This window comes from Siniperca chuatsi, linkage group LG7 (genome assembly GCF_020085105.1).
Source record: "Siniperca chuatsi isolate FFG_IHB_CAS linkage group LG7, ASM2008510v1, whole genome shotgun sequence".
Taxonomy (NCBI): Eukaryota; Metazoa; Chordata; class Actinopteri; order Centrarchiformes; family Sinipercidae; genus Siniperca; species Siniperca chuatsi.
The window spans coordinates 25,633,937-25,651,120 of NC_058048.1; the positions used below are offsets into that span (position 1 = coordinate 25,633,937).

A 17,184-nucleotide genomic window follows, 5' to 3' on the forward strand; every position below is an offset into this window, starting at 1 on the left:
TTTCTAACATCAATATTAAATTGAATTTCTTTTTTTCCCTGCATAATCAGTTGTTTTTCATGCATCATTTTCTTGTGAGACAGACAGATCTTAGCGAATGTAAACTTTTTTTTTTAACCCAGACCAAAATGTCTATGCAAGGGAGGGGAGGCAGCTATAGGCAATGGAGGCTGAAATGGGTAGGGACTGGTAGCATGCATAGCTAGAAGGATGATGGACAGATGATGATGGACAAACATAGAATGTGGCAAAAAGCAAGGAGCATTCCCTGGCACGAAAGGCATCTCATATTCATGTATTGTGATTACTTTTACTGTAATCCATCTGAGGCCCACTCCCAGAGGCAGAGCTCACGACACCCCAGCCATGGAATCTGAGATGCTTTCATATCAGACAGTATGCTGTCCCATAAGATTTCCCTACCTCTCTTTTCCTTTGTCTCCTTCTCTTTTCATCTTTAATCACTTGTGAGGCTGTGTCACCTTATTTGCATCCCACTTGCTTGTGGATCTCTCTCATCTTGGCTTATTATAATCCTGTGAAACAAACAGACAACAGTCAAAACAAAATAAATTGAGAATAAAATAAATTGAGAATATTTAAAATTTTCTTTGGTTCTCTGGTGATAAAATGTTATAAAATGGTGTCAAAAACAGCAGACAAATCAAACAAACTTCACAGCATGGAGTTGTTATTTGAGGCTTTTCTACTTTTTTCCCCCCAAAATGATGTGCAGAAGGTTGTGGTTTCAAACATCCCTATTTTAGTCCAGTAGAGCTGTTGCTTTGTTCTTGAAGGGAAAATCGATTTCAAAAGTGTCCCTGCTCGAGCAGGATTATTTCCTTTAGTATAATTTGCAACACAACACATCTTAGTATTGAGTGCTTGTTGAGATGTGCAAATAATGTGCTGTTTTCTAACCTAATGCTGTCCATCTTACCTCATTGTTTGCAGTAAAACATGTTTTTTGTCTCTACACTGTACATCTACACCATATTCAGCATGTTGCTCTTTTATTCCATAGTTACTTATCTGCATATGATCACACATCAGTAGTCATTCAGTTTGCAATTAGAAAGAGAAAAAAAATTACATCAACTGTCATCAAACTCAAACTCTGCCGCTTTTTGACCTTTTGTGGTAGTGTCAGCCGATACTTGAGAAAAGCACTTGTAACACACTTTGTGACATTTTCCCTCATTGACATTTTTCTGGCTTTCAAGAACCACTCAACATTTTGCAGTTCTTCAATGGACAGAGGAAGAGGCATAGAGGGTTGAGTAATACGCTTGTCTCTCACAAGAAGATGCAGCCATAAATAAGTAAAATCAAGAATCCAGAGATGAGCTGCAAGATTGGAGGTCTCAGCTCACCTAAAAATATCAGTGATAATCTATTATTCATGCTTGGTATTCATTCCCCACCCACTGACAGATATGAATGGTTATGACAGGGGGCACTGGGCTTCAGATGAGCCTCACAGGCATGGTCTCGGCATCTTCCTGATATGCCTTCCCTGGTCACCTGATCATTTCTTTATTGATCCATTAACCACTTCCTCATGCTGGTAGACATGTTGGACTGCTATTTCTGATGTTTCCCACCACAAAAAGCTGCAAAGGTGCCACTGAATAAAGCATCTGCCACTGCATAAAATGTCTCGACTCTCCACCATGACACATAATACAAGAGACTGCCAAGGCAGCAGCAGTGGATGCTGACTAGAATAGTAAACAGGGACTTTGTATATGGAACAATTTGGGCAAAGATTGATAGCTGGCTTATAATAGCAAGGCACAAGCCATTCACTTAATTTACAAGCTTGCACTTTTATTATTTTATTTATATCTTTTATTAGCATTAGGCCATTAGTGTCAGAAAATCTCTTGTTTGTTTTGTTCTCAGTGTGCTCTATCGCTTTTAGCAGGATTATATATTTGGAGAGCTAAAAATTTACATTGACGTCTCATCATTTTACACTCTTCAGTGTGCTTGGTAACATACAGGCAGGGAAAGAGAGGGCTGCAGTGACATGCTTATATTTGCAGCAGAGTTTACCCTATAATCAAGTAATTTGCGTGGGTAATGATGTTTTTGTTGTTTTTGTGGTGATGGTACCATTTATTAGCCTTGCTCACTGAAAGTTCTCTATACTTAAGTCTGGCATGCATTTTTTATTTTGTCTGAGCAATGCAGTTTCATCACAATTACATGCTGGTAAAGGGGGGTATTTTCCAATTTTGTGACAAAATATACTGTGTGATAGCTGTATGTCTCTGATGCTTATTTATGACTTTTTTTTTAACCAAAGGTGGTTCAGTTTCATTAGAAGTCATTTGTTTTCCAGAGCTACTCACCCACTTCAGCTGAAACAGGCAGTTTGTGGTAAATTAATATAATAGTAGAATTGCTCATGAAACATTGCTGCAATTAGCTGTAAGTATTACTGGCCCTCCTCATATTCCAAAAACATATCTAACAGCAACCTTCATTCACACAGCTTTATGCATTATCATAACTTACATGACATCAGTGGCAAAATCCACCCCAAGTCTTGTTATCCATACTACTTCCTCTTTAAAGAACATAAACCAGAGAGTCCAGGGGCTTCACCTGTTTATTCTTCACAACATGTCCTCACATTGCCCTCTGTGGATGATGTATGATAAACTCGAGGTTGGAGATATTGTGAAGTCTCTTTCGACTTTGTGAGTCCTCTTAGACTAGTAAAATCTCATACAGAGGGGAAGTTTCTGCAGCGATTGCTTCACGCTTCCTTTGCTGCTCTTTCTTTCTGTTGTATTTGATGTCAATATTTAAATCATTTGTCTTGACAGCAAGGAATCATCTCCCCATGTGGTTCACATAGGCAGGAAGGAGATAGTTCCACTTTCACAGCTCCATCTGAAGAAAATGTGGATGATTGCCTCTTCAAACAAGACTCTAAAATAAACTGTCAGCATGAATGATTAATCGTAGACAGCCAGGCCAGTCGTGGGTTAACTTTAGTAGTAATTCTATGTAAATGCATCCAGATAGATCTTTGGATATGAGCCCAAGGATTCGGAACAGTATCTCCTTGCTTGTTTACAGTGCAGTGGTGGACAGCCAAGGTCTTCTGAAGGGGACCCGGCCTAATTAACATAAAACTAGGTTCCTGGGGACCAGGATAGTGTGGGGTGAATGATCTTGCCTCTGGTAAGGACATGTTGAGGGCAGCTACTAACACACCAGTGTTAATTGTTTCCAGTACGTGGCAGTGTTTAAGACCCAAATGTATTAAAAATAGCCATGGTCTAATGAAGAAGTGGCAGTAAGGCATTTGTTAGGGGATTTTTTGCAAACGACTACAGAAACGATGGCTGACCATGAACTGGGCCTTGCTAATGACGAGGGCAGAACTCGACGAGAGAGGCGTGATACAGCAAGGTCTCAACTCATCAGTTCAGTAAGATTAGGAGGTGAATTTGGATGACTTCCCGCTATTGATTGGTGGGGACTGATGATCAGATCTAATTTATGCAGCTTCTGGAGACCTGATGTCAGTCTAGAAATCTGTCGAGGTCTTGATAACCAGCCAAGCAAGTCTTGTGATCTGCAGTCCTATTATTTCCTTCTCTTGTATTCTGTAATGGAAAAGATAAATATATATATTTTTTAATTAGATCAAAAGCAAAGTAAAACTTCCTTATTTCATTATCTCCTACTTATTACTTATATTATTACATTGTAATATTATACCGTATTATCATCATCAACCGGTAAACCCACTTGGTACTACACTTATTTTATTTTATACTTATACCCACCTGGTACTTAATTTATTTTCTTACCTGTTATATAGTGTATTGTATTATATTTTTTGCTAGTACTTTTTCCTGTGTGCACTGACGTAAAGGCGAGCTGCTGTAACAAAGAGTTTCCCTTCGGGGATCAATAAAGTATTTCTGATTCTGATTCTGGGTAGAAAAACCCTTAGAGACGTCATATGAGGTGTTCAGTTAGAAACAGAACAATATAATCCAATCCAATCCAATACCACCACTAATTTACAAGATTTACTGCAGGAGTAATGTTTTTGTATTGTATTTGTTTGTACAGGTACTACCTGTATGTACCTGTATGTAAAAGTTTGGTCGAAAAGTATTCTGTCATTATAACTGTGTTGGTCCTTCTCACTCCCATGCAGCCATGCTTGTGTCATTCGTGGACAAGTAGTGACCTCGGATGGAACACCGCTGGTTGGAGTCAACATCAGTTTCATCAACAACCCGTCCTATGGTTACACAATCACTAGGCAGGATGGAAGGTAAGAGCCCTCGTCTTTATTTTGACACACAGTCACACACACACACACCGAAACAAGGGATGCAATGCAAATGCCATTAACCGCTACTTAAATATGCTGTACAGAGATGTGACAATGATATTTATATTATTGTCAAATAGTGTTGTTTAGCTGCGCTGAATTCTAATGATGTAAGGAAAAAACACAGTTGCCACTGCAAACTGTGCTGCCATTGATCTGCTTCGTGCTTTCATTTGGTCCAATTTTGGAGTTCTCGGCTCAATTCCCAGAGAAATCAAACAAAGCCCTTCTGGTACACTCATAAGTTATGCTTCAGTAGCAGCAGGGAGGGGAAAGAATAAAATATGCCAATTCAAAGCAGCTCACTGGGGCAATGAAACACAGTGCGGATGGACATTATTTGACAATGGAAGATTTAGAGAATTAAGTGAGACATTAAGAAGTGAGACAAGTTTAGGCCACAGACCTGCAATTAATTTGCTTTGCATCTGTCTCCTCTCTTGTTGTAGTTTAATAATACTTTTTTTGCCATCAGTGTCAAGCACTGATTGACATAGATCATTACCACTATCTTCCTCAGACAATTCCACACATCTTCTGCCTTTATGGACGTGGAAACATGAGTTTAAATGAGTTTATGGACAAGGTTTCCTTGTTGTTTCATTACAGTACCACTAGAACCCCTTTGGAGAAAGATAAATTGTTCTGTGTTGAAGTGTTCGAATAAAATAAAAATAAGAGTGTCCTCTGTTTGGCTTTCTTTGAGCCACTCTATGCCAGCTGCTTTGGCACCAGGAGAGTTTCTCAGAGAAATCCAGACACAAACCTCAGACTGGTTTCGATGTGTTTCTTGGAGAGAAAGAGAAAGAGAAAAACTTTGGGTAATATTGTCTCTATGATTTCTGTTCTTTTCTGAATATGGTTTTGGATCAGATTGCACACACATACAGTACACGCTCACAACCTCCAATCCCCCTGTATCTCTCATAGTAGTCAATGTTTGTAAGGCCTCGTGGCAAACCAAACCCCTCTATCACACGACAGCATAAATTGGTGTTTGCTCTCCAAGCCCCACTTCCTCCTGACACTTTTATCAGTTACTGATACTCTAAAGGCCCACATCTTTGCCGCCAGTTTGATCTTGATCATTCTTGCTTCTCCTCATTCCTTCCATTTTCTTGTCAGTCTCTTCTTCTTCCTAGTTTTCCAAAAATCTCTCATCTCCACCTCATCATCTTCACCTTTCTCACTTATTTCATCTGCTCTCCATCCCTTCACGCTCTTCCTCCTCCAATCTCCCACTGCCCTTAAGCCTTTCCTTTCTGGGCACTACTCTTTCACTTATTTCCCGTACCTTCCTTTAGCCTTTGTATTCTTTCCACTGCACTGGCTTCCCTCATCTCTTTCCTTTTCCTATTTATGTGTGTCCCATTTTTCTTATGCATCATTCCGTTTTTCCTTTGCAAAACTCTATACTCTTTTCTCCCTTCCAGCATATGTGTAAACACTACTCCATCTCCCAGGTTTCCCTGTAAACATGCCTAGTCTCCTGCAACTCCCTTGCAATCACTGTAAACTGGCTCAGTGCAGCGTGAAATCAGAAATGCACCTGTTCAGCCACTTAGAAATGGGAAAGCTGTCTCAATTCATTTTTATGATGTGTTCCTTATTGTCCAAGGGTTTAGTTTTTTAAATTACCTTTTCCACTATCTTGAAAAGTTTTCTGGCCTAAACAAAAGACGTTAGTTTAGTTTCTTTACAGCTGTGTAGCCATTTTCTGACTGGCTGAGCATTGTGACACACCTGTTCCCTTTTATGCTTTTCTCCAATAATGAGTAAAATACTGACGTGGATTCCAGCTTATTTCATTATTAGGTGCTTGTGAAGATCTCTATAGGAGCCATGATATGTATGGGAAATCCACTGTTCACTGGACTACTTGGCAACTTGTTAAAAGATCCATCCTAATGTCCCAAAATGGCACTGTATAATGACCACATCTCACATGCACATATTATAATTACTATTCATTTTTAAAAATATTTTTTGGTGGTTGAGGACATCAATGTGTTGAGTTACATTTTACAAGTGAATGAGGACATACTGTAGTTGAGGCCACACTAGTGACACACCTATTACCTGAGCATCTATACAGTCGTTATTCATTCTTACTAACTTCTTGCTGTGTCCTTGATTCACTTTAACATCAAGTAGATACCGTCCAGTTCATTACAAGTATACACTGGCTGAGAAATGATTGCATATAATTTGAATGAGGCACGCAAAGTTCATTGGCAGGGTTACCACTTTAAGCTTGATGCATTCCCTGAGGGAACAAGCAAGCAAGGATGTTGTAGGTAGCTTAATAAGTTTTGTCACATGGCTTAAGGCTGTTGTCATGATTGATAACATCCAGTGAATCCCTTCATCGATTGGCCACGCTGCCCATGGGTATCTGTCCAGAAGTGTTTTGAGCGTGCGTAGCCTGAGCCTGCCAGGTGTCATGCAGACTGCCCGGCTGCAGCTGTATGGCTGCTGATGGATCTCGGCAGCACAAGGGTACCACTATCACAGCCCCCATCAGCTCTGCAGCCTCCATATTGCTGGACAAACTCACTCTACTCACACCCAACCAAGGGCAAAACACCAAGGGCGGAACAAGCCTTTGTTTATCGCCACAGCCAATCAGATGTTTACTCTCAAGGGAAGTTAGACTGAGCAGATTCTTTATATAGTAGCTGAAACCAAGAGAGAGGCTACCTGGTTTGGAGGCCACTGTTTGGACCTGGATCCTTACCTGTAATTTAGAAAAGATGCTTCCTGTGTGAGGATGAGGCCCTGTCCCAGGGGCCTGCAGGTGACCAGGTGCTAATTGGCTCTTAGAGAGAAGTGACAAGAGCTGCAGAAGTCCAGTGCAGGTGCAGGCATGCTTTTGTCATCATGCAGCAGTTAGAGATGATGAAATCGCCAGAGTGCAGCCTGTTTACTGAGACCCACTCACGTCAGACCAGAGGCAGGGGCCCTTAAATGCAACAGTAGATGGGATTGCATTCCAGGGCTTTTAGACTGATGTTAGAGTGGACAGCCTTCATCTAAGGGATCGATAAAGAAGTGGCGGCTGCCTCCATACTGCAGCACAAATCTCTCTCACTCACACATATAAATGTGAGCACAGGAGCAGTGCATTACGCATGCATGGGGGTGAAACAGTCAAGCCTGAACTTAAATCATGCATCTATTTTTTTCCGTTCTTCAAATAAAATCTACAGATTATGACATTAATTAAGAGATGTGCTTCTAACATTGTGATTAATCATCCTATTGTATTTTTAGCCTGTGTGCCTGAAAGATAATACTAAATAGTAAAACCATCCTTTCTTAACAGTCTTAATTTATTAAAACATGAATTTATTACTGTTTGATCTGTTATACCAACACTTAATTAGAAAATAGTAATTATATTCACAGTAAATTGTGGCATGGTTTAATCCTCAACACACAACAGATTACATGCATTGCTAATGGGAATTTTCATAGTATTTATTTGAAAAATATGGCATTCATCTTCACTGTATGTGAATCATACATACAATCATCATCTTCTCTGACATTGTGCACGTCTGTGTTGCAGTTTTGACTTAGTGACCAATGGGGGCATAGCCGTAGCCCTGCACTTTGAGCGCGCTCCATTCATCACCCAGGAGCACACTCTGTGGTTGCCATGGGGGCGCTTCTTTGTCATGGATACCATCGTCATGCGGCATGAGGAAAATGACATCCCTAGCTGTGACCTCAGCAGCTTTACCAGGCCTAGCCCTGTGGTGTCCCCAGCTTCGCTCACCGCATTCGCTGGCTCTTGCTCTGAAAGGCGGACCATCGTACCCGAAATCCAGGTGACTACTCTGCACCCCACCCTCTTCACTGCCCTGCAGGTTGTGATCTACATGGGTGTCTCCTCCAAATGATTCATGTCACACATCTGGGAGAGACTCTGAAGACTATTCATCAAATACAAGTGTAATAGTAACTCTGGCTCATGGCAGTGCTGTGATTTTATCTCTCTAGTGTAATTGGTCTGCAGAACTTGGGCGATTTACAATGTGCATTGTACTGTCTCACTGCAGAATGATGATGATTACCTCGCACACAGAAAACAGCCTGGACATTTTTAATTTCTCCTGGGTTGTAGTCTCTGAGGTTAAGCATAGTACCACTGGAAAGGATTTGCTTTTATATTTCATGACATGTATATATTTTGTGCATGTGTCTTCTTGGTGCAAGCACACACTTGCATGGGCTTGTGTGTGCAGGTGAATGTGTGGCTACTGTGGAGAATTACTTTGTCTCCCACTTTGCTTCATAAGATTTATGGCATATCAGTGAATTTAGAAGGCAGTTCTGTCTATTAATAGTAGCCTTGTCTTTGCTATTCATTGAAGAGCTGTAAGAGCATCATACAGGGCCATCGTCAAATTTACACTTATAAAAGAGAATTCTGATCAATTAACCAGGCATATGTACACACTGTGAACATTTAAAAAGAAACACTTCGTAAGTGACATGTCCTCTGACTAATGTCGCTTTGGGTAGCTGTTTTAATTGTTACTTTACATCTTGTTCTGTACTGTGCAGACAGGCTACAAGAGGTGACTCAATTAGAGCAGGGAGGAGGTGGTCAACCAAACCAGTGGTGTCAACCCTTGATCCTAAATGCGAACAACGTACAATGTCTGAGTGTTGACCAACTGTTATATCATCAAGAGGTTACAGGTCTGACCTCAGTGGAAATTTCATAAGGTCATGATGTTGTCTCTTACTAAACTAACTTTTATTACTCTATATATTATCGAACTGTGCAGGCTCTGAGCCCAAGGGCACTCCTTTGATGCCACTGTCATATAGATTGTAGGGAAGACTATTGTCCTAATGAAGGTAATTGATTATTGATATTAAAATATCAATAATATTAAATCAATTATGAAAAATACTCAGTGGAGTACATAATAAAGAAATCCTTAATTGTAGTTCCTGTAACACATGAATATAATTGTCCTCTAATTGATGTTTCTAATCTTCCCATGGGTTCATATATTTGGTTGGAGGCAAGGCTGTGAAAAATAAGTGACAAAGGTTGTAGTGGCCACTGACCAAAGGAATGACAAATTGATAATCTGCATGAAATAAAGGACATGCAGAGGCATGTTATTAATCCTACCTTAAACACTGAAGAAAATAGATTTCTAATCAGTTTAATAATTACAATTTCTGTCAGCTAGCTTAAGGATTTATGTTTGCTTTCTCTCATTGATAAGCTTTGTTTTTTGTCCATAGTCTCTACAGGAGGAAGTGCCCATACCAGGGACAGACATGAAACTTGGCTATTTAAGCAGCAGGACCCCAGGTTACAAGTCAATACTGCGGGTCACCCTCACCCACTCCACAATCCCTTTCAACTTGATGAAGGTTCACCTCATGGTGGCTGTGGAAGGCAGGCTGTTCAGAAAGTGGTTTCCTGCAGCCCCAAACCTCTTGTATGACTTTGTGTGGGACAAGGCAGATGTCTACAGCCAGAAGGTCTATGGCTTGTCTGAAGCTTTTGGTAAGTGATCAAGTACAGTCTATATTGTATGTAATGTATATTTTGCTTTTTTATCCAAAACACATGTTGTTCACTAATTCAGGTTTTATCTTTACTTCTTTCCCTAGTATCTGTGGGTTTTGAGTATGAGTCATGTCCAGACCTTATTCTATGGGAGAAGAGGACTGCTGTTCTACAGGGCTATGAAACCACTGCCTCCAAACTGGGAGGATGGACTATAGACAAACACCATGCCTTAAATATCCAGAGTGGTGAGTCAACTAGTAATCCTTTTTTAAATTCCTATTCTCAGCCACTTGTTCATTAAAACACCTACTCAAAAGATATTTTTATACTGCAGGAAATCTTAATTTTTTACACATTATTTATTTCATTGTTGAGTTTGAAAATGATCACAATGAGGTAAATACACTTGTGTGCCAGTGCAGTTGTACTTGTTTTAGGAATTTTGTAAGAATCTGTGTCAGTGATTAAGAAGAAGACAGCATAATGCAGATCACTACTGTACATTCATATCAGGAAAATTACAAACAATTTAATTTACATTGGAAACAAGCATCTCATTTAGTTTTTATAAAACTTATTTTATGAAATTAAATTTCATTAGGACTCAATAATAGACTTTGTCATATGTAAAGATGGAAACATTTTGTGGAGTCTTTAGTTTGCCGCTCCTTATTGCATTTTACACATATCATTCTTAATGTGCCCAAGAGTGCAGATAAATATCACCATGTCTACCCAGTGTCTTAGATGATGCTTTTAGTGTAACATTGAATTGTCTTCCCTGCCTGTAGCATTTTGAGGCTTTTTCAATTCAGCAGTGTCATGTAGCTTCAGATAGATCTGACTTTTTATTACCGTTGTCCATTTTTAGGTGAGAGGGGTCAATTTTCTTATTGCCAACAAATTACTTCTGAAAGGCACAAGTAGGAATGAAGAGAGAAACTTTGGGCAGCACCTGTCACTAGCTAGGCTTCACCGTCTGTTTGTGTCTGGAAAGGCTCATCAGAGGAGATGAGGCATACTTCTATGAGAAGTGCTCAGGGAGGAGGCACTTTGATCTGTCACACCAAACCTGCAGAGTCTGAATGTGCTGTCGGGCGGAGGGAGAGAGCTGCTACTTGCCCCCCCCTCTCTCTCTCTTTGGCACTTCCATGTCTTGTTCATGCCCAGCATTTTTAGAATCATCCCTAATTTAATTGCTGTCAGTCTGCTACTCCCAGCAGCAGCAGCCCCTAAGATTAAATCACATCCCAGGAAGGAGATGCTTGGCTGATCTTTTTTGATAGACCAAATGTTGTGGTGCTCAAATAACTCACCAAGTACCATCAGAAGCAGAAAAACTATCGCAGACATGCAGATGCTGATTTTCAAATATGATTACATTGATTGGGCAGCAAGAACATCTTTACATTTACATATTTGACCATTTTCCAAGAGTAGATTGGCAACACTTATGGAAGCATAGTGTGCATGTGTTTGTGGGTGCATCCTGAATGCCTGCATATAAACTGTACTCATACAGCTCTATTTTTGTTCATGTGCAGAGCCAGTAAAAGTAGAAAGGCGAGCACAATGCCATTTTTAATCGGAGAAAGTCATTTTTTTGTGATTGTGCTTGTGTGGTAATTCTCTAGCTCCAAGATATTCCACTTGTGCCAAGGGCTTTTTGGTCCCCATTTTGGCGTGAAATTGTGCCTGTGTTTCCATCCGCTAAGACCACCTCTTATTGCAAACACGGGCACACAGAGCAATTTTCATGGCCTCAGATGGCGGAGGTGCACACACTGACGTATTGAAAATCACATCCGATTTTTTTCTGTGTGTTGACTTTCACTCTTAAAATTTTCATCTAATATACATTTTAAAATTGCATTAAGCCCTTTATGCATCTCTACACACCAGACTGGAATGCTATTCTCTACAGATTCCAAGTTTATATGCAAATTACTGCAAGTGTAGGTGGCAGCATCAGGATGTGTCTTAAGCTCCTTCAGAAATGTAGCAACATCTTTTTATTTAAGCAGAACTCCAAACAGTATTTCCTCTGTATAATCAAATAAGAATTTACGTTGTGTGAACAGGATTAATTGGGAGCTGTTAGCAAATGCAATAATGTGAACTGCATGAACAGTTTGCAGAAGTGGGATTAGTATATGCATGTAAACATACCTAAATATGACTAATTGGGTGCAAACTTTGTAATCACTGTGGTGAAAAGTACAGTTTAGTACTGTTACTAATAATGGTAACACATTCCATATTTTAGTTGTTAGTTGTATACTAACTGCATTAATGAAATGTTCTTGTAAAATAGGTTTGTGTACATCATTACACATGGACAGGATTTTAAGTGCCTCCTAAAATGTAAATTCAAGTTGAAATGACACAATATCTGCCATTGGTAACATTTTGGGTGCTGTATATTCATTATTGGGCTGCTGTATAATAATGCCTCTCTAAGAAGTTTTTTCTTGGGAAAATCTGGCCTAGATGCACTTCCTTGCCTATTAGAACGCACTCTGCTTTCAGAGAAGATTTGAGAAACTGATTTAACTGCCTATTGTTTAAGCCCTACCAAAATTGCAAAAAATTTGCCTTAATCATTTGGCCACACCTGTTTTCACTTGCTCCCCTTGTCTGCACCTGCATTTTTGTTTTCATCCAATTTCAGGAAAATAGAGCCCAGTTTTCAAACTCTGCTCAACCTAAACAGGTAGCAGGTGTTACTAGTTTCTTTCCTGTGCCCTCATCAGGTATTCTTCATATGGGCAATGGGGAGAACGTCTTCATCTCCCAGCAGCCTCCTGTAATCGGCAGTGTGATGGGGAACGGGCGCAGGCGCAGCATCTCCTGCCCCAGCTGTAATGGCCTTGCTGACGGAAACAAGCTGCTCGCCCCTGTGGCTCTGGCGTGTGGCTCAGATGGAAGTCTGTACGTGGGTGACTTCAACTATGTGAGGAGGATTTTCACCACGGGGAATGTAACCAGCGTCCTGGAGCTCAGGTAATGGAGGAGAAGCCTACTAACATTCACTCAAGACCATGAGCTCAGATGGGCTTGCACACAGGTCATAAACCACTGAGGTCGATTGAGATAGACAGAAATGCCCTAAAGGCCCAGGACTGATGGTCCTGCCTCTCTCATCCTCCTGTATCAGCTGGAGTTTGGCCCTGATATGGTCTGAAAAGGATGTAATGGGGTCTTAACAGAAGACATTCAAGGAAAAGACTAATTTCTTTGTTAATGTCAGCAAAAACAGGTTTGAGTACATAAGAAATCTAATGTTTTGTCATGATTCTCTTTTAATTAATTCTGTCCACTAACAACTGTTTTTTTAAACCTATCCACTAACAACTAACATTTCCTCTCCTTTCTCATTTTCTGCTGCTTTTGGCAAACTCTTGACAGAAATAAAGACTTCAGGCATAGGTAAGCAATACAGTATTTGCTTAAATTAATAAAGAAAAGGGTACAGTCCACATACATGTCGAAGAGACCTTTTGAGCCCATTTCAGGCTTGCACTTGTAAGCAGCTAGAAGATCACATTTTAAGATACTGACTGTCTGCATAATGTTCATCTTTATAAAGCTCTAGATTTAGTGGTTTAATGATGTCTCTTGATCATACTAAATCTCTGGATTCAGGGCCTTGTTCACTACAATGTGTTTGCATCTGTAATGTGTGTGATTGCAAAGAGAGAATGTGTCATGGTTGTCAAGCCAGGGAATGAGGAAAGCAGGAGTTGGACCCAACTGCAGACACACAAGCAGGGCTAGTGTAGTTCAGTGATTTAATGACAAAATTTAAAAAAACACAAGGATTTACATAGAAGCAGTCCATGGGCAAACAATTCCAACAGGGGTTATGCAAAGTCCACAATCCATGCAATGTCCAAATAAGCCAGGAAGAAAATCCTGAGAGCTAGAACGTTTAACACGAGGGATGAAGACAATCTGACACAGAACAAAGGAAGCACACAGACTTAAATACACAGGTGAGGGCAGGATAACTAGACACAGGTGAAACTAATTAGGGCAGGGCAAACAATCAAAACTGGAAGGAAAAGCAAACAAAGACAGGGAGTAAAACTACACAAGAGGCTGGACACATTACAAAATACAACAGGAAATAGCTGAACACAAACCCAAACCCATGACAGAATGCAGCTGATTGTTGCCTCAGTAGAGGCTTCACTTCAGTTTTCCTCAGGCTTGATAATGGGGGTCAAATTACATTGTCAAATATACTACACATTTATTAAGTATTGAGATAGCTAGTATTATGCATTTGAATGTAAGTAAGATGTTGTAAAATGGTTGTAGAATTGCCATCTGTCAAGGAATCCCAACATTTCAGAGTGGTATATAGAACATACATTGCATTGTTAGTTTATTAGGTACACCTTGCATTACATTGCAGTCCAACACAACCGCACTGCAAGCAATCCAGCCTTTATGAAATGCACCATTTTCAGTTGTTGATGAAAGTGTCAAATAGGTGATAAAGGTTCAGTGTGTAGGATTTAGTGGTGAAATTGCAGTTTGCAACCATTTGAATACCGCTCGCATCACCCTCCCCTTCCAACCATGTAGGAGGTGGCTGCGAAACTCGCAAAAATGCGAACTGCCCTATCTAGACCCAGTGTTTGGTTTGTCCATTCTGGGCTACTGTAGAAACATGGTGACCACATGGCGGCTGTGGCTTAGTATGTGTGAATGATTAGTTAGTTTCTTTGGACTGATGAGCAGTTAGCATCTGCCATCAGCTTGTGAATGTGATATGTAGTGTCTTCGACTGGTCGGAAGACTAGAATGGCACTATACAAGTACAGTCCATTTACCATGTACCAATGTAATCTCTGTGTGCTGTCTGTAGATACCATGTCTCAGGCAACAGGCTATTGATTGATTTTCTATCAGAGGGTCATGACTTCAGCTGAGGAACATGAAGTCAAACTGAGGATGAAAAGCCAAGTGATGCTGGTCGCTGTTTTCAAGAATGACCACATTAACAAAACACTTAGAAGCTCTCTGTTGCTTTTTCTGTTTATCTGTAACTATATTTTCTCAGTCTTAATATCTCAAATGCCTTTGTACAGAACAAAAGTGTTAGTACGCTTACATACATTAACTTACACAACCCATACACACTCATGCGTTTGCTCGAGCAAAACTAAGGAAACGTCAAAGCTCTGTCCCTTTGGTCTCAGTACTCCAAACACATTTGCATGTTAAAAAGGAGATTTATTCAGGAAAACACAGCATGTGTCTGTATAAAACGGGTGGCTGCCTCCTGTTCATGTGTGAGCTAGCGATAGGACTGGGAGGTGGGTGATCTCACTACAATGTTCATTGACCCCCTACTAAGGATGTCCCCATCCACTCCAACCACGCTTCCTCCGTTGCCACGCCAGCATGCAGCAAAATCCAATTATCTTCTACAAACTAGATGTTGTCAGTGAATATAGATGGAGTATATGGCCCTAGCTCAAGGTCAGGGAATCACGCGTCATAGTTTCAAACACTGTGGGGGACCAACACTGTTCTACATGCAACTGGGAGCTGATAAGGTATCAGCTGATTGCACATGGCAGATAGAATGCAAAGTAGAATCCAGTTATTGAGGCTTGCTACTGACCTACTCTAAGACAGCAGTTGTTTTTCTAAGCCAGCTGGTTGTACCTGGAATGTACTGTAGACCAATATATCAGTCAACTTGGTCAGTGGGCTGATTGTGACATGTGCGCCTGAGGTTTGCTGTAGTGTCCTGTCATCTCTGATTCATTGAAGGTCAATTGTCATTTAAAATTATGTATTGGAGTTGACAATTCCACAGACCCACTGGTCTTTCTTGTTGTAATATAAAAAAATATAAGCTTTGGCACTGTCATGCCAACCATAAGCCATAAAAGAACCCTCAAGGTTATAGTTGAAATTCTATCTTAATCCACTTTGAATGACACCCTGCTGACAGGTTTCTCCATAATGTTTATCAGGTCTGGCAGAACTGTGCTGTATCTTGCCCTAATAACTCTGGTCATCTTTAAGGTGGCACTAAGCACTGCATTGCTAAAATGGTTACTAATTCCTTATTTCGTCTGACCAACAGTCAAAAACCCAAAGATGTTCAATTTACAATGATTTAATTAAATTTATAACTAGGAAAAACAGCAACTTATCACATTTGTAAAGCTGGAACCAGCAAATGTTTGATAAAAGTTTAAATGATTTATCGGTTTAATATATTAGCCAAATTGTTGTTGTTAAATTTTCTGGCAATCAATTACTCAAGTAATACAACTAGTTGAAAGGGATCAACTGTTTTTCATGTGGGTGGCACCTGTAGAGAAAGGACCTCTTATCCAAATACCATTTGTGCCATGTACTATATTTATGGGAACACAGACAAGTGTGTCAAAACAAGATCAGTCCTGGCTATAGTCTCTACCATCCAGTAGTGTATGGTGCCATTGTTTTTAGTTCAAATCTGTTATGGTTGAATTTTTCAGCAGAAGATCATGTATTTATTAGAAACAGGAGCAGATTTTTAATGGAAATAGTCCTCTCTGTCACTTCATTTGTACTACTATGGATTCGTTTACGGTCATCTTTGTTTTCTGTGTTTTCTGACACATATTCTGTCTGGACTGTGCCAATAGATTGCATGCATCCTGCCACTGCAGCATTGGTTATATTTGGTTCTATTGTCTGTCTGTCAGGTTGGGCAATCTCCTGTGGATATGAAGGATTACTTTGTTGACTTGGTTGGAAGTTTAATAAGATATTTTTTCTGTGCTGGAATCTCTGCCTGATGGATGCATAGTGTATTTGGATTGCTGCTTCAGCTATGCATTTGTGTTCCTGTAAAAAAAAGTCCAAAGGCAAACAGAAAACATACTTGTTTGTATTTCTTCTAGCAATAACCAGGCTACTGCTACTGGGGTTTCATATTTTTGTTTTCAGACAATATCACAGAGATTTCTTGGGTCAGGGATGGGGGAGCAATTAGGATTTCTGTCAAAGGATCCAATGAACCTGAATGACTGAGTCCCACTAGACCCTTGTTTCTCTTTGTATTCCTAACTCTGCATCCCCTTCAGCATTACTAGTGTTTCAATCATTTGAAATAAACTAGACATCTGTATCTATACATATACAGTATTTTCACATATGTCTACTGTGTATATGTCTATACACATATATTCAGACAAGTGGAGTTTCCACTCTCTTTTGACAACAGGGATTTCTAACTAAGCTGACTGTATTGTAG

General features: G+C 40.0%; 1 protein-coding gene across 14 annotated transcripts in view; it reads left to right on the forward strand.

Moving 5' to 3' along the window:
• The window catches only part of tenm4 (teneurin transmembrane protein 4), a 192,332-nt gene that overhangs the window by 141,792 nt on the left and 33,356 nt on the right, over window positions 1-17,184 (forward strand). For 10 of the 14 annotated variants that reach the window (XM_044203214.1, XM_044203212.1, XM_044203220.1 and 7 more), the window contains 6 exons: window positions 4,190-4,309; window positions 7,941-8,202; window positions 9,641-9,908; window positions 10,016-10,159; window positions 12,668-12,917; window positions 13,323-13,343. In XM_044203214.1, coding sequence (XP_044059149.1) covers window positions 4,190-4,309; window positions 7,941-8,202; window positions 9,641-9,908; window positions 10,016-10,159; window positions 12,668-12,917; window positions 13,323-13,343 — 1,065 coding nt within the window. The remainder of the gene's footprint in view (window positions 1-4,189; window positions 4,310-7,940; window positions 8,203-9,640; window positions 9,909-10,015; window positions 10,160-12,667; window positions 12,918-13,322; window positions 13,344-17,184) is intronic. The other 4 variants (XM_044203216.1, XM_044203218.1, XM_044203221.1 and 1 more) reach the window with 1 other exon arrangement.